The following is a 19,145-nucleotide window of genomic DNA, read 5'->3' as shown; positions in this document are numbered from 1 at the left end:
CTAATAGTAAGGAAGGTCTTGCTGGTACTCCTGCCTATTACAAGCAGCAGAGAGGTCTCTGTTATTGTAAAAGGAAAAATTAATTGTGAGTTTGGACTGTGGTTTATGCTTCATATCTTCTTTTTTTGCCTCATAGGTATCAAGCATGTGTTTGGGAAGGATCTGCACCGTCTCCTGTTGCATGAATGTTATGATGTAATTTTGCTGCTTTGATCTGTTCTTCAGAATAACTTCTCATGTGAAGTCTTTGGCACTAGCTGAACATGAAAACCTTTCAGATTTGGACATGGTTATTCACACTAGCACTTGGCTGGGTCATTTATGAAACCTGGAGCATGGCATATATAAATGTGTTCATGTTTCCTTTTCATTAGTTTATGCCTCAGTCCTTTTCAGATGGTTGCCACTGGATCTCTCACAGTAGGTCAGTGCTTGCCCACGTGGCTAAACTCAAAATATCACTTGGAACATACTAAAGATGTAAATGTGTTAACTGGACTAGCAAAACATCATTAAACTTCTGTGAGGGATACTACATTTTCATAATTAAAATTATTTCTGAATTTTAGTTTATCCATTCAGTTTATCCATTCAATGAACGGAGTCAAAAATGAGATAACATCACTGATCTCCAGATTCAGTGTTCATTAACTCAGCTTAATTTTCCAGATTGCTCACATGTGGACAAGCGTTAAAGAACTTTGGCCCTGAAAATACAGTGATAGAAGAGAAAAACTTAGAACAAAATGGTTATTTTATTGAATATAAGCTGAATATTGTGCTTCATCATATACTTCTAAAGGAACGTAAGGAGGAGCTGAACTGCTAAGGGAGATAAGAAACCATAACTTTTATTAAAGAGAACAGACAATATGGTATTTTGAAGCAGATGCCCACAGACTTACAGTTGTGAGTGACAGACTATTTTAATTCATTAAGAAACATATAATGATTCTTTGAATTGCAACAAAAGCACAAGCAATTTAATACAGTTGGAAAGAATAATATTTGTTTTTATAAAAAAGTGAGTGAACTCAGCATCCTGTCAACATAATAATAATATTATATAAGTTTTTATCATTTGTGACATTAACAAAATCAAGCTATACACAAAACAATCTACATAATGTTTACCATAATAGGGCTATATAAAGGAAGTTATTTCTTATATAGAGAAAAAGTTACCACAAACTTCAACAATTAGACACCTGGAAAAAATCAGTAATTTTCACATAAGAATCCCAATTTCCACAGCTCTAAAATCACCCTGCTATTGAAGTCAGTAGTGTAAATGTGAAAACCCCAGAATAATGTAGGTTTCAGTAGTGCATTTTCACAGCTGGTGCAAGATTCTCAACGAAAATCTGACCTATACCTGTCAAGAGAATGGAAGGAGATGCAACATGGCAATAATTAGGTTGAAAGGAACATCAGTAGATGCTGTGGGGCTGAACATCAGTACTCAGAAATTTCCTGTCTGGACTGGTAAGCCTGCAGTGTTTATAAAGAACTGCTTTGAATACTACAAGGGAAGAGCACCCCTGAGAACATATTTCACAACCAAAAATATTGGTTAAATAATTCACTGAGAGCTGTTGTTTTAAATTGCTGTGACTAGAGGTGACAAATAATTTGGTTTTAGAAATATGAAATGTTTCAGAATGTCAGTTTGTGAAAGGGGCCTCATTGTAAAATATCAATAAACTACTATTTGAAAAGTATCCTGTATATCAAAATTGAATTCAGTTAGATCATATTTCTTTTCTAAGAACTTCAGCAAGACACAAATACTCAAATCTTCTCTCTAATATAATCCACTGTGATCCATTGATATTTATTCAATGTTAGGCTTATTTCTGAACTGTACATCAAAGCCTCTTGCATGAGTTTCCCTTGGTAGCAATATGGAACCTTATAACACAAAAAGAAGATGATAGATTTTTAAATTTTTTTTGCCTTCATTTTTTCACGTCATAAACTCTGGTACAGTAGTCCTGAAAGAAGTAATCAGATCACTTATACTAAATTTTGGAGTAGGTCTAGGTTTTTATTTCTGTGTAAAATGAATAAATAAAACACTCCAAAATGAAGGTATGATGATGCCATAATTCAAACTTTTAGAATACCCTTGGTCACTTTTCTTTCTCATGCCTATCTTTCAAGTGCTTTATACTTGAAAGAGACTTTATAAGTGCTCTTATTTATTTCACATGGTTCTAACAATGTTTTTCACTTTAAAAGCCAATACATTTTGTGAATTCTTAGCCAGCTTAATAAAAATCAATTCACCCAGTGTCTACAACCCTTCTATTACAAACCCTGTTGTGCATGACAAACAACTCAAATATTTCTAGGACAAGCACTACAGAAAATTATATATTTGCTCAAGAAAACAAAAGAAAACACAGATTATTTATTTTGTGGTAATCAAATACAATACATAGTGTGCTGCTTTAACATAATTAAATAAATTCCATTCTGAAATGTCATGAGTTTATCTAAACATGTATTGAAAGCTGATATTACCATGATTAAAGTAGGAAATATTCTATTTTTATATCTCACGACAAAATAGAGAACAAAACCCACAAATAATGTAAACAAAGGGATGATATGCCATTTCATTTATTCCCCTAATGCCAGTCTTGGATCTCCTAAAATCAACTGACACAGACATCTGAATTTCAGCTTTTACTAAATAAGTTAGCTTTTACATAATCTAGCATCAAGCCAGTGTCCTTCTTCTCACTATTTTTTAATTTCTCTGAAATCAATAGGCCAATTATGTTCTCTACTATTACTCCCAAATTCATTAAGATAACCTAAAGGTTAAAATTTAAGGTGTCTCGTTTATTTTTTGATGCCAGAAATAGGAATGCCTTTTGGTTTTTATGTTGACATAGAAATAATTATCTTAAGCTCCTCTCATTCTTCTGCTTAGCAAAGCAGTATCAATATGAAATTACTGATCCTACCTTGAGGATCAATAATTTGATCCTATTTGATCAATTTGATTAATATGAAATTATTGATCCTGCCTGGGGGGGCAGTGGGAGAGACAGTGGTAAAACCAATGATGTTGCTATTAGTTATCAAATACATCCTGATGACAGCAGTTTTCCAAATGTAAATGCATAAATTGTAGTGAAAAAATCCCTCTGAATTCAGGGAGGACCCTTGGAGCCCCATGTTCTTACAAGCTGGACAACCCAAATTTTTAATTGCAGCTCAGGTGCCATATGCTTGTGACTTTACTTCCAAACATCCCCAAAGGGGAATCAGCGTTCAAACCAAAAATAGTTTGGATTACAGGCATTTGGATTTAAGAATTGATTTGGTTTTCATTTTCTTCACAAAACATTCAGCCTACAAATATCTTTATCCACCACTTACACAGTTAACTCAGTGTTTCTGGTATCTGAAAACTTCTGGTTATCTTGTTGTGGAATGCTCTTGGTGCTAAGATTTTATGAGTTCATGGGAAGACTGAACATTCACAGTTCTGGGTCAGGCATTTCCAAACTTGCAGATTGTGAGGAAGCACATATTTATGATTGTTTTTGTCTGTGCATCTGTTACTGGTCCTTGTTGGCAACAGTATATTAGGCAAAGCAGTAAGAGCCATAATGGGCTGTTCTCACACTTTAATTGCTCAGGAAAATCTTTTAGGTAGGTGGCAAGTGGTGCGTTATTGGCAGTTTACATTCTGTCTCATTATAAAGTGATGAAAAGCTCAAATAAAAGAAAACCATGAGGAATTCACTAGATCGTATAATCATAGATGCCAGGATGGAAGGGACCCATCAGGATCACCAAGTCCAAATCCTGTCCCTGTGTAGAGGGATCCCCAGGGACCCTCAGGATCATACCATGTGCCTGAGAGCATCATCCAAATTCTTCTTAAAATCAGGCAGGCTTGGTGCTGTAAGCACTTCCCTAGGTAGCTTGGTCCAGTGCTCAACCACCTTCTGGGTGAAAAACCCTTCCCTAATATCTAACCTAAACCTCCCCTGATTTAACTTCCTCCCGTTTCTCTGAGTCCTTTCTTTGGTCACAAGAGTGAAGAAATCAGTTCCTGTCCCATCTGTTTCCTCATGAGGAAGCCATAGACTGCAATCAGATCACCCTTCATCCTCCTTTTTCCAAACTGAACAATACAAGTGACCTCAACTTCTCCTCATATTGAGAGCTTATATTACCATTACTAAAGTAGGATATATTCTATTTTTACATCTCATGACAAAACAGAGAACAAAACCCACAAGTCATCCCTTCCAGACTCTTCTCCATCCTTATTGCTCTCTTTTGGATGCTCTGTAATAGCTCAATAACTTTTTTCTATAAAGCAATGCCCAAGCTGAACACAGTAAGCAAGGTGAGGCCCTACATAGACCTCCTTATATCACCATTTATCTTCTTTTTTTTTTTGGATAAGGAAAATGAATAGATTTAGGCTAGCTATTAGAAAGAAATTCTTTAGTGTGAGGGTGATGAGACACTGGCATAGGTTGCCCAGGGAAGTTGTGAATGCACCCTCCTTGGAAATGTTCAAGGCCAGGTCTTGGAGTTACTAGTGGGAGGTATCCCTGCCCATAGCAGGGTAGTTGGAACCAGATGATCGTTTAAGGTCCCTTCCAACCCAAACCATTCTGATTCTATGATTCAGGATTGTATTCTTGTTTCAGAATAATTAAGAATCAAAAGAGAAAGTTCCTGACCCCAGTCAAAGAGCTGTGCTAAAGCTAAGCATTTATTTGATGATAGATGCTTATTATAATCACTTTCTAACAACTTGTTCAGTAATTAAAGTCAATCATGCTGTTTAATTTCTCTTAATTTGGATACTTTAGATACATGTTTCATATGAAACTCTTCCTTCAAAACTTGATTAGCTGCTTTTCATAATTTCCATTACTCTTGAATCCGTCAACACATAATTTTACTACCTTCTTCTCTCACATCTATTTTTATTTCAGTGGAATCACAGGTCTCAAGATCTACAGTACATATTCTGTTCTGCTCTAACAGTTTTTAATCAATCTCTCTCCACATTCCAGTGAGGCACTCCAGCCTACCAAAACCACTCCAGTTCAGGAATATTTGCACAACGTTTAAACTATTAACACAATTCCCACTATTTTAGTTTTAAGGCTGAGATGCCACAAAAATTCCAAACTGTTGCATGCAATTCCCATATGCTATGGCAGTGCATAACTTAATAATTGCAGTTCCTTTTTTTTCCATTTAATCTAATTAATCTTATAAGTCTAAATTCCAAGTACTTCATGCTGGCACAGAGTCACGACTTTAAAAATGAGGTTTGAATTTCATTCCTGGTTACTGTCATCACACAATTGGGTATAACAGTTGGAAGGGTTGAAGACTTCTCTGAGATGTCCTCTCCCTCATTCTGCAGTGATGTGCAACTTCTGAGAACAGCCTTGCTCTTCCAAGTCCTGCCCGCTACCAATCATACCTGACATGAATACAGAAATCTGGGAATTCTGGTCTTAATAGCATGAGCCTACACCATGGGGCAGGCTAAATTCAGTTTGTAGTTTCAGAATCAAAGGCCATATTGCTGTGACTTTATGCTTAATAAATAAATAAATAAATAAATAAAATGTTTAAATCAAAAAGGAAGCAGTTGAAGCATGCAAAATGTAAACAGTTGAGCAAGCTTTTATTCATAGAATACCCCCTTTTTCTGACCTTTTCCTGTCCAGGTTTGATGGCATCTCTTAGATGACATTGGAGATGGTAGAGTTTCATTTGAGATATGATATTACACCTGTCATTACCCTGAAGTACTTCCTTTAGAAAAATCTACAGAAAAGAAGAATTGCAAGGATTTTGAAAAAAATATATCTGCCTTCTGTCTCCAGGGTTTACAGCTACTTGCAGCTTTAAACTCAGATACAGCAAACAGCCACAGCAATCACTTCAGATCCTGATACACTCACACCAGCTTTGTGTAGTTTATGATATTGCTTTTTGTGTCAGCCCCAAAATTGCAGTCATCACCAGTTATGGCAAAAGATTTTTAAATAGAAGGCAAAAACAAATGGAAATTATAAAGACTCTCACAATGGAAAAAATCTATTTATCTTTAAATATTTTGACCAATACAGTCTTTCTGCAGCCTGTGCCAGGAACTGCACAGATGAATGCACCAATGTCTTTGTTTATTACTGTACTAGTAAGGAGAGGAGAAAAAAAAAAAAAGAACAGATAGTGAGTGTACAGGTTCAGATGTTCTTCAGTATTTACAGAAAAAAAGTGATGATACCTCTTCAGGTCACTATTGCTTCTAAAATATCACAGTATCCTGGGGTCATGGCAACAGATGATGAGCAACATAGGATTTAGATAATCTGAGAGTCAGAACCAGAGGGCTGGAGGAGATTTTAAGAAGTTATCCAATTTATCTCCATATCTCTAAGGAAAAAACAGTTCTGCTGCATCATTTCTCAGTGACTTCTCTTGCTTGTTCTTAAACGTGCTATTTCCAGGCAGACACTGGACCCCAAAACTGCCTATTTTTGTCCCGTGTTGTTCTTGCTACTACTACACTCTCCATGTTATTTAGTCAGAATGTATTTTAAATGTTTGCTATGTGTCCTAACCATTATGGAAGCAGACAGCAGATACTTTTCCATCCCCTAGCAACAGCCTGTTTGCTTTTTCTCCTAGCAGTTTTTCTTTTCCAGGTAAAACAAATCTAATTCATCAACTCTTTTTTTGTAATCTGAGTTTTCTAGATTTACAATTGATCTCATAATGCCTCTGGGAATACTCTTCAAGTATTCCCTGTTTTCTTGAAAATTCTAAAACTGGGCTCAGGATGAGTTTCATCAAGATCATTTTGAACTGCTTATCTTGGTTTTGGCATGTCACTAATCCCTTCTAATCTGGTTTGCCTGCATAGTATTTAGGCTCACTGCCTCCAGTCCACACATTCCCAAAGCCTGATTATCTTCATTTCCTTCACACCATCCCCAAACACAGTACTTTCTGGTGCTGATCATCTCCCATTAGATCTCTTTGCTAGTTGACAGATTCATTGATCCATTTCAAATATGACTTCCAAGCACAAGCTGTGAGGCAGATCAGGAGCCTTTCTTGCACAGATAAAAACTCCTTTTTATCTGAGTTTACTAAAATTATTTGCCTGAGTGTGTGACCAGCAGGTAGAGGGAGGTGATTCTCCCCCTCCACTCTGCTCTTGTGAAACTCCACCTGAAAAACAGTGTTCAGCTCTAGGACCCCCAGCATAAGAAAGTTTTGGATCTGTTGGAAGGAGTGTAGAGGAGGGTTACAAAGATGATAAGAGAGCTGGACCATCTTTCCTGTGAAGGCAGGCTAAGAGAGTTGTGGTTGTTAAGCCTGGAGAAGAGAAGACCTCAGGAAGACATTATAGCATCTTTCCAGTACTGAAAAGGGACTACAGGAAAGCTAAAGACTTCTTACAAGGGCATGTAGTGATAGGACAAGGAGTAGTGGCTTTAAACTGGAAGGCTTAGACATTAGGAAGAAATAATTTATATCAGGGTGGTGAGACACTGGCACAGGTTGCCCAGAGAAGCTGTGGCTGCCTCCTACCTGGAAGTGTCAAGGTAAGGTTGGATGGGGCATGGAGCAACCTGGTCTAGTGGGAGGTATCAGTGTTTGGAACCAGATGATTTTTTAAGGTCCCTTCCAATGCAAACCATTCCATGAATCTATGTGTTTCTGAGGGTGAGTTTGACTTTCCAGAACAAGAACAATTCCCAGGCACCGCATGCCCAATATTTATGTTCCTGCCCTGCATACTTGTGTCACACGTGTCTTACTTTCACAGCAGGTAAACAGAAACAAGCTAATTTTTCCCTAGGTTAACAGTTCTGTAGTAATTATAATAGTAAAAACCCTGATGTCAGTCAGAAATTTTTTTTCCTCTTCAGTTACAAAAGAACAAATATAAACCAATAAAACTGAATAAGGATGTTTTAGCTGGGTAACAAGGCAAAATGTCCTTTAAAAGGCAGTATGGTCAAAAATTAGACTTTCATTTCTGTATAAGGACTAAAGTGGCTAATCAATCATAATCAAAATCAAACATAATAGTACCTATATCAAACTGTATCATTATAGTTAGAGTTGATGTGGCTGAGAGCCCCTGGGTGAGAATTAAGAGGGAAAGAAGACAAAGCAGATGCTGTAGCTGGTGCCTACTGCCAGTCACCCAGCCAGGATGATAGCATTGATGACTTAACCTAGAGGTAATCAGAAAAAATTTCTGGATTCATGGCCTTTGCCCTTATGGGAGTTTTCAACTTGGAATATCATCCTGCTGAGAAAAAAAAAGGTCCTGGAAATTCTTGAAGTCTGGGGTTCATAACTTCTGATTGAAGGGAAGGTGGTCAATGTAGTTTTTTCTGGATTTCAGTAAGGCTTTTGATACTGTTCCTCATAGAGGCCTTCTGGATAAGTTGCTCAACTGTAAGATGAGTGTGTTAATGGTACACTGGGTGAAAAACTGGTTGAAGGTCAGGGCTCACAGCGTTGTAGTGAGCTATATGGGGCTACATCTAGCTGGTGACAGGTCACCTGCATTGTTCCTCAGGATTAAATTCTAGAGGCAGCCCCGTTCAATATACTTATCAGTGATCTGGTTGCAGCAGTTGAATGCACTGTTAGCAAGTTTGCTGAGAATATCAAACTGGGAAGTGCTGTTTACTCTGGAGGAAAAAGAGGCCTTGCAGAGGGATTCAGATAGATTGGAGCATTGGGCAAGTGTCGATGGAATTAATGAAATTAAAAAAACTGAAACACCCAGGGGTGGAGCAGTGCCAGGAATAAGTATAAATTGTAAGAGGAATGGTTGGAGAGCAGCCCTGCAGAAAAGGATCTGGGGGTGCTGGTCAGCAGGAGGCTCAACATGGGTCAGCTCTGTGCATGGCAGCCAAGAGGACAAAACCCCATCCTGGGGTGCATCACACACAGGACAAGCAGCTGGTCAAAAGAGGGGATTATCCTGATGTATCCAGCATTGGTGCTGCCTCACCTTGAGCACTGTGTGCAGTTCTGGCCCCACAATTTAAGAAGGGTGTCAAGATCTTTGAATGCACCCAGAAAATGACAACAAAGCTTGTGAAAAGACTAGAAGGAATGTCCTGTGAGGAGTGTCTGAGGGCTTTGGGCTTGTCTAGTTTGGAGAAAAGGATGCTGAGGGGTGACCTCATTGCTCTCTACAGCTTCCTGGGGAGGGGAAGTGGAGAGGGAGATGCTGAGCTCTTCTCCCTGGGTTGCAGAGACAGAACATGTGGGAACAGTTCAAAGCTGCATCAGGGAGGTTCAGACTAGACATTAAGGAAAAATTCTTTACTAAGAGGGTGGTCAATCGCTGGAACAGGCTTCCCAGAGAGGTAGTTGATGACCCGAGCTTGTCAGTGTTTAAGAGGCATTTGGAAAATGCCCTTAAGAACACTCTTTTAACTTTTGGTCAGCCCTGGAATGGTCAGACAGTTCCATGAAATGGTAATTGTGGGTCACTTACAAATGAAGTAGTCTAGTCTAGGCTAGTCTAGTCTATAGTACAAAGGTAATTAGAATATAATAATACAATAATTAAAATAGAATAGTACCATATAATATAATGATATAGGTTTGAAAATGTATATTAATAGTAAGACTATAAGCAGCCAAATTAATGATACAAGAACCTTGTTCATAAGAAATCTTCAGTAGCAGTAGGCTAACTTTAAATTCTTACTGAAACATTTGGTTTTGTGGAAACATTTAGAAACTCATTTCAGGAAGGGCAGCAAAACCAAAACCAATAAGTAAAGTTGAGACTAAATCTCAAACATAGATATCTAAAGAGAAGACATGAATTGAAATCTTAGGAAAAAAGATTCCCAATTAGACCATCACAACAGTCAACCACTCACTGGGCCAAAGTGCTGCCAAAGCATTGGACTAACCAGAGAAATAGAGAAAAGTAAATCTGTAGCTGTTTGCTGAAAGGGTATCCATTAAGTTTTCTTAGCTATCATTAATCAATAAATTACAGCTCCTACCTCACCTTTTTAGTGACAGCTGAAGGTACAGGCTGTCTCTGTTCCCTCTACCTGATACCACAGCTTTTAGCCACCTGCTTTGATTATGACCTTTGATGCTACCTAGTAATACATGCTGTAAAAATAGCATGATCTTAATGAAAAAAAAAAAAAAAGAAAGGCAATGAACCTTTTAATATTTTGATCTCTGTCATCAGAAGGACTTCCTGCTCAGAGTAATACTTGATTTTGTGATGAGAGTTACAAATATATATACATATATATAAATATCAGCTCTCTGAAAACCCTTCTGACATCCACAATTGCTAGTATTTTGTAAGCTCTGAGATATATTGATTCCAGAGATACACATCCAGGAGAAGAGCAGTTTATTATTACCTCTTCTTTGCCACTGCTTTTGAATAATGACTCCCAAGCCACTGCATACTTAAAACTATACATGCATTTCACCTTCAAAATGTGTTAGCTTTGTGTCTTAACTTTTAGCTCTCTCCTGAGAAACCATATATATTAAGAGATTACTTCATTCTTTAGAGGCAGAGAAAGTTTTCAGCAAATAGCCTGAGTCTGTTATTACACATTCTGTCTTAAAAGGAGCATTTTATAAAGATCAAGCTGAAATAAAAATCTTTTTCCAACTGTATTTTGTAAATGCCAATCCAGGTTCTTTTCCAGAAAATGTTGAGGCGCTGTAAATTTGAAGGACAAATACCTGAAGATCAAAATAGAAACGTGGGGAGATTTTTATATTTTTTACTATTTACAGATGAATTCAGAAAGAAGAAAACCTCTGCTGATTTGTTTTACAAACTAACCTTGATGTATACCTAGGGCAACAGCATCCTTGGCAGGAGGGTGAAGCAACTTTGGAGAAACACAGAATACAAAAGAACAGACAAAAGTGAGTGAGAGAGGTACCTTCTTATAACATCTTCTCCATTCCAACATGGGAGTCCATCAGCAGCTGCCAGCTCAGTACTGCACAGCTGATCAGCCAGGCCACCATAAAATGCTCGGTAGAGTCGGAGGTGACTGAGAAATTCTCTGCATGGGAAATAATTGAGAGTGTCAGTGGGTACCATTCAGTAGTACTCCTGTTGTGCATTTCTACAAGGAGATAAGGAATGTGCCTGTTCTATTTCTCTCCTTTCATTCCAATGATTTCTCAAAACTATTTCGCAGTTTCCTCTCAGGTAAGTTTGATTCACTCACTGCAGTGATTTACAAAGCTGTGTTATGATGGAGTTTGCAAAGTTACACTCATGCAGATGTACCAAATAATGTTTTCCTGACCCAAAATAAAACCCCACAGCAAATAAAAAATAGGTGGGTATGAATAAGTCTTCTCTTTTTCAAATGTGCTATTGACTAGTGCCCTACACAGCGTTACAAATGCGACAAGGAATATTTGTTAGAGATGTGGAGCAACCCAAGATTTAGGTCAGATGCATTTATGATGTAGGTGTTAAATATTTAGTGGATGTTTAAATTACTCTCTGAAAAATGACATCAGTTTTATCATGTGCTGTGCTGCTAAGTTATTAAATGATGTATAACTGTTTTAAATAATTGTCGAGATGCCCAGAGCTAATGATAAGGGTTTGTACTTAAATCAAAACAAATGAATTGCTTTTTAGTAGGCATGTTTTTTTAACTGGATTGTGATATTTATGTTTGTAAATAGTTTGCTTGTGTATTTAAAATCCCTTCCTGGGAGACCCACTCCTGCTGTGAAAAATCAAATTATGTATTCACTCTGGTTTCAAGCATCACACTATACTGAGTTATCTGTGACCTGCAGGCAAAAAGAATGGCACTAGCAAATGCTCTACTCATTGCATTGTAAGCCAGAAAGCTTCACTTCATGTTAAATTCTTGTACAGTGTTTGGAGTTATAAAAAAATTACAGAAATATTCTAAACATTCTGCTATATTTGGTCAATGTAGGCCTAGAATGGAATGAGGAATTTATGATATATTATTGCAAATTCAGCCAGATAAAACGTGTTTACATAGTCTGTAATCTTAAAAAGCCACATCTTTTTGTATTTGAAGAGCAAATATTTTACACATACTACAGTGATTTAAATTTATTATGCCTATTTAATATGATGATATAAATGTCCTCCTACGTCTAAAACTGCATCTCTGAAAATCTCAGGTAGGACCAGTTTTAACTATGCATCATACAATTGCCTGTGTGTAACATATTTTAAATGTATAAATATGATTCATCCACACCCTCTCAGCTATGAATAGTCGTATCTTGTGTTTTTCCATCCCCAAAGTGGTACCCAGTGCCCACAGTATGTTGGCAATTTTCCTCCATTTCCCGTTGAGTGGGACTGATTTCGATTTGCCCATGCTTTGGATTTACATTCTGGATGAAAACTCTATATGTTTATACAGACTTCCCAAAAGAATTAGTCAGAATTTCTTCTTCTGCACAATCAATCCATGTATAACACAGAAACTTAGATAAATATGGCTACTCTAATATCTTGTGACAAACTGCTTTCTAACAGAAAGGTCAGTTATGCAGTTGATCAGTAAATACATCCCAAGGCACAGCTAAAACAGTTAAGTTGTAAGTGATTTCATCCCCTCTTCAAGTCTGACCAAAGCAGTTAGAAAGGCAGATGGTATGAATGTCAATTTTCACATCACCATCTTCTAGACCAGATAGCATGTAATTATAGGCAGCTGAGCACAAATGTGCAATTACAGTCAGTGGAAGCTGCAGATACTTCTTACCATTTATTTGGAAATGTTCATTCTGTTTTACAATTTAATTCTCCTTGCTAAAAGCTGTCTGCAGTCTTAAGTTCTGGAGGAAAAAAGGATTATATACTTTCAAGTTTGTATATTACTACGGAAGGTTCTGCTGAGAATATTTAAAATTTATATGACAACTTTTGGTGTTAAAAGAACAGAGAAATTGCCTGTTCTGCTTGTACCACAAAAAATACCATCTTATATCTGATGGTAAAAAGGACTTGGGAGAAGTTCAGGCAGAGACAGTCCATTTACTTGGAAATGTAAACTTTCATCTGGAGATGCATTTGAAAAAGATTAGGAAATGAGGGAACTTTTAGTAATCACACAGTTAATGGTGCCTTTTTTGTTCATTTGCTTTCCCCAAGATAACTGTCATGGATCTAGTACACAGGAGTTGGGAGAAGCCTATTCTTTTCTGCTAAATCCTGTGAATGCTTCTGAGAGAAATCTGCTGCCAGAAGTGCACAGGAGGTAAATACAGTGGAGAAGAGCAGCAGTTCCTTAAAAGCAGGCTGAAGCATTTGCTGAAGTCACTCTTCCATGTGAGGAGTTGTTACAGTTTTCATGGGAATATAAAGTAAAATATATTTAGTGATTATGACTAATAAGGAACAGGTGACCCAGGAGGTAGCAAATGCAGATGATAGAAACCATGAAGTTGTCTACCTGAAATCTCTGTCAGTCGATCTCACATTTTCTCCCTCCTACCCCCCCTTTTTTTTTTTTGGTGTTGCAACTCTTGTATGCCACAAAGTGTTTCCAGCATCTCTGGCAGGGGTAAATAACAGGAAAACAACATAGCTTTGTGTTGCCCAATGCCTCTGATGCCCCTTAGGATTTTTTGGGCAGTCTTCCTGAAGTCAATACAGACACCACTTATTTTGAAACATGGAAAAATCCTGGACTAAGCGAGATTTGAGAACATGGTTTAGTATTTGCAGAGTGCTAGCAAGCAGGAAACATCAAGAACTTGCTTAGCTACACAACACACAGAAAATGTGCCTGTACAATGGGTATTGCCTGATAAACTTCTGTGCTGGCTAGAGCAAACTCCTGCTTTTAATCTCTTTTCATTCCCCCAGGTTCTCTAAATTCTGTGTTTGTTTTTTTGTTTGTTTGTTTGTTTTTCTCCACTATTTGGAACACAAAGGATTTTGGCCCAAGAAGAACAGTCTAAAGCTCAGAGGTACTTTTTCTTCTCCAGACACCAGGAGTGAGCAATTATTCCCTGTTATTCTTTCACTTTGATTTCCTTCTGTGCTGCAAAGTGGAAGGGAAAAGAGGACAAAGAAAACCTGTCTGTATTTTAGCAATCATTGTAATAGAAATGAAATTTCTGATTTTGATTTTTTTATTTTATTAACAGAGCCCTTAGTCTCAGATATAATACTATCCTTACATTTCCATGACTCCTTACAGTCATTAAAGATGTGATTGATTTGTCTAAAGATAGATAGGCCTTTGAGATGCCCTCAGCTATCCAGGAGACATGAAGAAGGCAGAATATATTATACAACTCTCAGGACACCTGTATCCTTCTTGGTGGCAAAATATCAGCTGGGATACCTGGAGGTATCCTCAGGTGGTACTGGATGCTTGTAGTTGTGTGGCAGCCAAATTGAGCCCTCTTCTCCATAGACTCTAATGCAGCTGAAACTCCTACCTCTATATTTTAAGCCAGTTATAACTCAAACTCATCTGTCTTTGCAGTCACCTCAATCCACTATATATTGGCAAAAAAGCCAGAGGAAAAAAAAAATAAAATCAGTTGGGCTTGCTTGAAAGAGTATTTTAAGATTTAACCCTAAATGCTTAATTGCTTGATTTTTCACAGTAGAGAGGCATGCAAGGACAAATATTCATCTCTTTTTGTCTGCTCAATTTGTACAGTCTTCTGAAAAAAAGTCACAATCACTTCTTGACAGACTTAATAATGCCTGCTGATGTGTAAGTTAGATCTATTTTGAGAATATACACAAAAAGATAATGTTCATATTTTACCAATGTTATCTACTTAAACAGTTTTAAACACGCCAAATTACTTTGGTCATATGTCCATCATTTCACAAAACAAAATTTAGTTATGAAATGACTTGTTCCAAATTGTAACAGAGCAGATTGTATTGTAAAATGCTTCTTTCTTTGCAGTCTTTATTTATTCTCTAGCAATGCATGCCATTGCATCAAATACAATCTATTCTGTTGTAAAATTATTGGCTTACTTTATTCTTTCTTTCTGGCTGTAAAAGTAATGTCTTACTTTCTTCTGTTGGTGAGGATTTCTTCACTGTCTCTTGAGAACATCTTCAGTCCTTTATTATCTTTGTTCTGATCAAAGGAGCAACCTGGAGACTGTGTAGGCTTTCTTACAGGAGGACCACATACCTTGTTCACCTAAAGGGAGAAAAATCCAGAAGAAGTAAAGAACAGGTGTAAACAGATATTATTATGTGTCTCTTAATTCAGCTTAAGTCCACCTTAATAAGAAAATGTGTTCTGTGGAATTTAAGCTAAGAAAAGTATCATTAATTATCATACTTCTCAAGACTATATGCAGTAAACACATAATTAGTCATTTTATAGTAGGCAAAAAACCAAACAAAATCACTCTCTTTGAAGGAATATCAGGGATATAAGCAAGTCACCACATGTATTTTATTGTCTTTTCTTCCTTTAAATAAAATGTATTTTTATGCAGACAGTAACAGGAACCTCAGAGAATTGATGAATTGTGAACAGTGACAAATTTCCATTTTTTTTCTGTAATATAACCCAATCACATTTTTAATATGCATTGAACTTTGTGATTTCTTTCAGGGTTGACAAATTATAATGGCATGTTCAGCACAGTTACCCAGAGCATATAGTGAACAGTTAGCATGGTGAAAACTCACATTACAACTTCGCAAGATGTAAATTTAATGATCCAAGATGTAAGTTTAATGATTTGGACCATAGATGTTGAAAATATCAAGGGGATTTTATGTCTGGCTTTCTGAACCAGATGTCAATATATACAAATTCACATGAACTCCCATTTTCTTCTCTGTACGATGTGACAGTGAGCATTTCGTATGATAGAGGTTTTAAATTCACATTCATAGCTCATTATTCTTCCTTGTCACTGAATAAAAATAATTAAGGCTATGCATATTTATTAAATAAGAGATACTGCATGCCGGGAATCATATCAGACAAGATTTTGAACAGACTGAACAGTACATATTTTGTGTGCACGCATGCCCTATTGAAAAACTAATATTGTAAGTTATTTATGAAAACATCACTTTTTTAAAAGAAAAAGGAGGCCACCACTGTTGGCTGTAAGATAGCTAAGATCCAATCAATGTAGCAGAAACATATTCAAAATGCTACCAAGGGAAAGAGGAAGAGGAAAGGATGCATATGCTATCCAAGAAGGATTATTTTCGCCTGTTGTATTGTACATCCCAAAAGGTAAGAACAGAGAAAGGAAATATATGTCAAGTTTTCATGTTGCCATCACACATATCAAAGAGAAAGGTTTTAGGGACAACCTTCCACTACTGTAGTGTTAGTTTAGAAATACATTTAAAACTTAAAGAAAATGAAAGTATCTAACTTTGATGAGTTTCTTTCTTATTATGCATTGTATAAATGGTAATAATGAAGGCTCATTGAATGTACTTGCTTGGACCAGTCAAAAGAAGAAAGAATTAGCATTATTACTACACATGAATAAGCATTTACCTTATGAATTGAAAGTGAGGGTAAAATAGAAATTGAATAGTCCTTTTTGGCTGAAATTCACATGTCCTAATTTATGCATCCAAGTTGCAGCTTGAATCCCCTTCAAATGAGGTGCATGAATTTACCTGTAACATAATTGTCCCTGCACATATGGGGACACTTTAAGGACCTTAATGGGATGCACTTTCAACCTCACTTGAAATATTCATCTTACCATTTCTTATCAGAAGCAGTGTGTCCTTGGACAGTATCTTACTACATTTGTAGTAACCCCTCACAATTTTTACATTATTTTCCCCATTAGATCTTCAGAGCATGGTATCCCACATTCCTCATAAGCTTAACTGGCCTCCCAGGGAGCCAGCTTACCACTCTGTAAGTCTCTATGCTCTCTAGGCTTCATCCATCCTTGCATAACTCTGCCCCTTCAGTGCTGCATTTCACCAGCCTCTTCAGCAACCTATCCCATCAGCCACTTTCTGCATATCATGGAGATCTACCAAAGACAAAAATGCTGTTGTCCTTTTACTTGTCTCTGCTCACATTCTGCTATGCCCACCAACGTGACACCAGCAGCTTGTGATCGACCTTTAGGACAAAGCAACTCTTGCCTCAGTTCCAGCTTGCCATGTGCTCTTCAACAGCTCTTTGCCTTATCAAGAGTAATAATAGGGTACAACAGCACAGGAGAGTCAAACCCAGATGTCTGGGAAGGAGGCTCTGTCTCATGGCAGGCATAGGTTAAGTATGTAGGATGTTGCAGGTGTGAGGTGCCTTGGATGTCCAAAAGATTCACCCTAGATGCCTGGGCACTCTCAGAGACAGAGTGGGAGCCTGTGAGGGGAGGAGAAATATGCTGGGGAAGGTTCACTGGCCAATACAGACCCTAAGCACATGAGTACTAGTCTTTTGGATTGGGGAAAAAAAAGAAATTAAAAAAATAAAATAAAAAATGAAATGGTTCCTGTTATAGTGAACCAAAAAAACCTACTAAGGCAGCAGGACAATCCACAGCTGTCAATATGTCTTGAATTTCCAATAAAATCTCCTTATATTTAACTGACTAAAAGGAACAAATAAAGAAAACCAAGAAGTTTTGCAGTCCCAATGGCTTGGAATATGAATATTTGTTTTATATGTATTATACAGTTCCTTCAAAATACTATTTTTTAACCTTTCTCTCTATCTATTCATTTTGAGTGAACGTCTCAAGAAACGCATTCTGCAGGAAATTTTCATTTACTAATGCATTTAAAAATAAACCTTAATTTCAGATATAAAACTTTTTCTTAAAAAAATTAATTTTGAGTGACTTTTATATATATAAAACCCGTTAGAATCCAGCCTTAATCTGAAATGTCTTCTTAAGAACAGATATTTTTGCAAAGCCAGTTTTTGAAAATTCTGAAAACAACATCAATGAAAAGATAAAAATTGTTTATTCAGCACCAGATACACCTGTGGCATTCACCCAAAGAAGTCCATGACAGTAATTATAATGCTGAAAACTCAGTTCTGTTAATGACAGCAACAGCTCTCACAGCTGAAAGTTAGCTCACCAATCTCTAACCAAGTCACTTGCTTCTGTGTTCTTCTGAACACAATTTTAGCAGTATGAGCAACTTTGGCATATACAATGGTGGTATCATCATCTCTTGTTACTTTTCTCCTGTCTCTGATACACAAACCCCTGGAACTGGTGTTGGTTCTTCTTTTTTGTGTTTGGAACCTCACACTTGTGTCACTCACCCAGCTGAACTCAATCTGTCTTTTCTTAACTGCTCACTAGAGGCTGTCACTTTTATATCATTTTAAAACCAATAACTGTATATGCATGCCAAATGTACTTTTGCCTCCCTCACTGGCTTAGTCTTCCATGTCACCTGTTTTTTTTCAGTAAACTTGTGCACAGGAAAAGTTCTGTTATTTTGCCTTCAGGAGCCTGTTCTGTCTGTGAGCCAAATGATTTTAAACCAAAATGTCAGTATCTCATTTCCCAGTGCAGAGCTGATGATAGTCTAAAAACCAGATAATTCCATAAGAATGCCTACTTTTTTTTGTTTGTTTGTTTTGTTTTGTTTTGTTAATTAATTATTTAGGTCTTCAGTCTAAGTACAATGTCACTTGGCTGTATTTCTAGTGTTTTCTGTAGGACTACAACTATATCCATTACCTACATTTTTTTTCTTGATTTTTAGTTTTTGGGCTGCAAAATTAACCTTCTGAGTAAAAATGTGAGAGACAGATCCAAATCTTAAGTCTGGGAGAAGGGGAATGCTCTCACTACACTCATGATCTAACAAATGACCATCTTGCAGCAGTATTTGATGAGACATCCAGTTTCACTGAAAGGGTACTCCCACTGAATGTTTCCACAAACCAAGTATTTTTCTTGGCTTCACACACAAAAATCCTAAAAGAGTGTACAAAATGGTTCTCAAAGGAGACTAAAAATACTCTGAGAAAAATGAGACTGAAAAATCACCAAAAATATTATTCAGGAGAGAATTACACATCTCACTGAATTCCAGGAAGAATTAAAGACTGCTATAAAATTTTAAAACACACAAACCCCAG

General features: G+C 36.9%; 1 protein-coding gene across 1 annotated transcript in view; it reads right to left on the bottom strand.

Moving 5' to 3' along the window:
• The window catches only part of GPC5 (glypican 5), a 213,383-nt gene that overhangs the window by 82,568 nt on the left and 111,670 nt on the right, over positions 1-19,145 (bottom strand). Inside the window, exons 4-5 of the mRNA XM_071733289.1 lie at positions 15,100-15,233; positions 10,980-11,105 (exon numbers count right to left, since the gene is read on the bottom strand). Of these exons, the coding sequence (XP_071589390.1) occupies positions 10,980-11,105; positions 15,100-15,233 (260 nt within the window). The remainder of the gene's footprint in view (positions 1-10,979; positions 11,106-15,099; positions 15,234-19,145) is intronic.

The sequence above is a fragment of the Heliangelus exortis genome, chromosome 1, assembly GCF_036169615.1.
Source record: "Heliangelus exortis chromosome 1, bHelExo1.hap1, whole genome shotgun sequence".
NCBI classification, from domain to species: domain Eukaryota; kingdom Metazoa; phylum Chordata; class Aves; order Apodiformes; family Trochilidae; genus Heliangelus; species Heliangelus exortis.
This window is presented reverse-complemented; position numbering and strand designations above follow the sequence as displayed.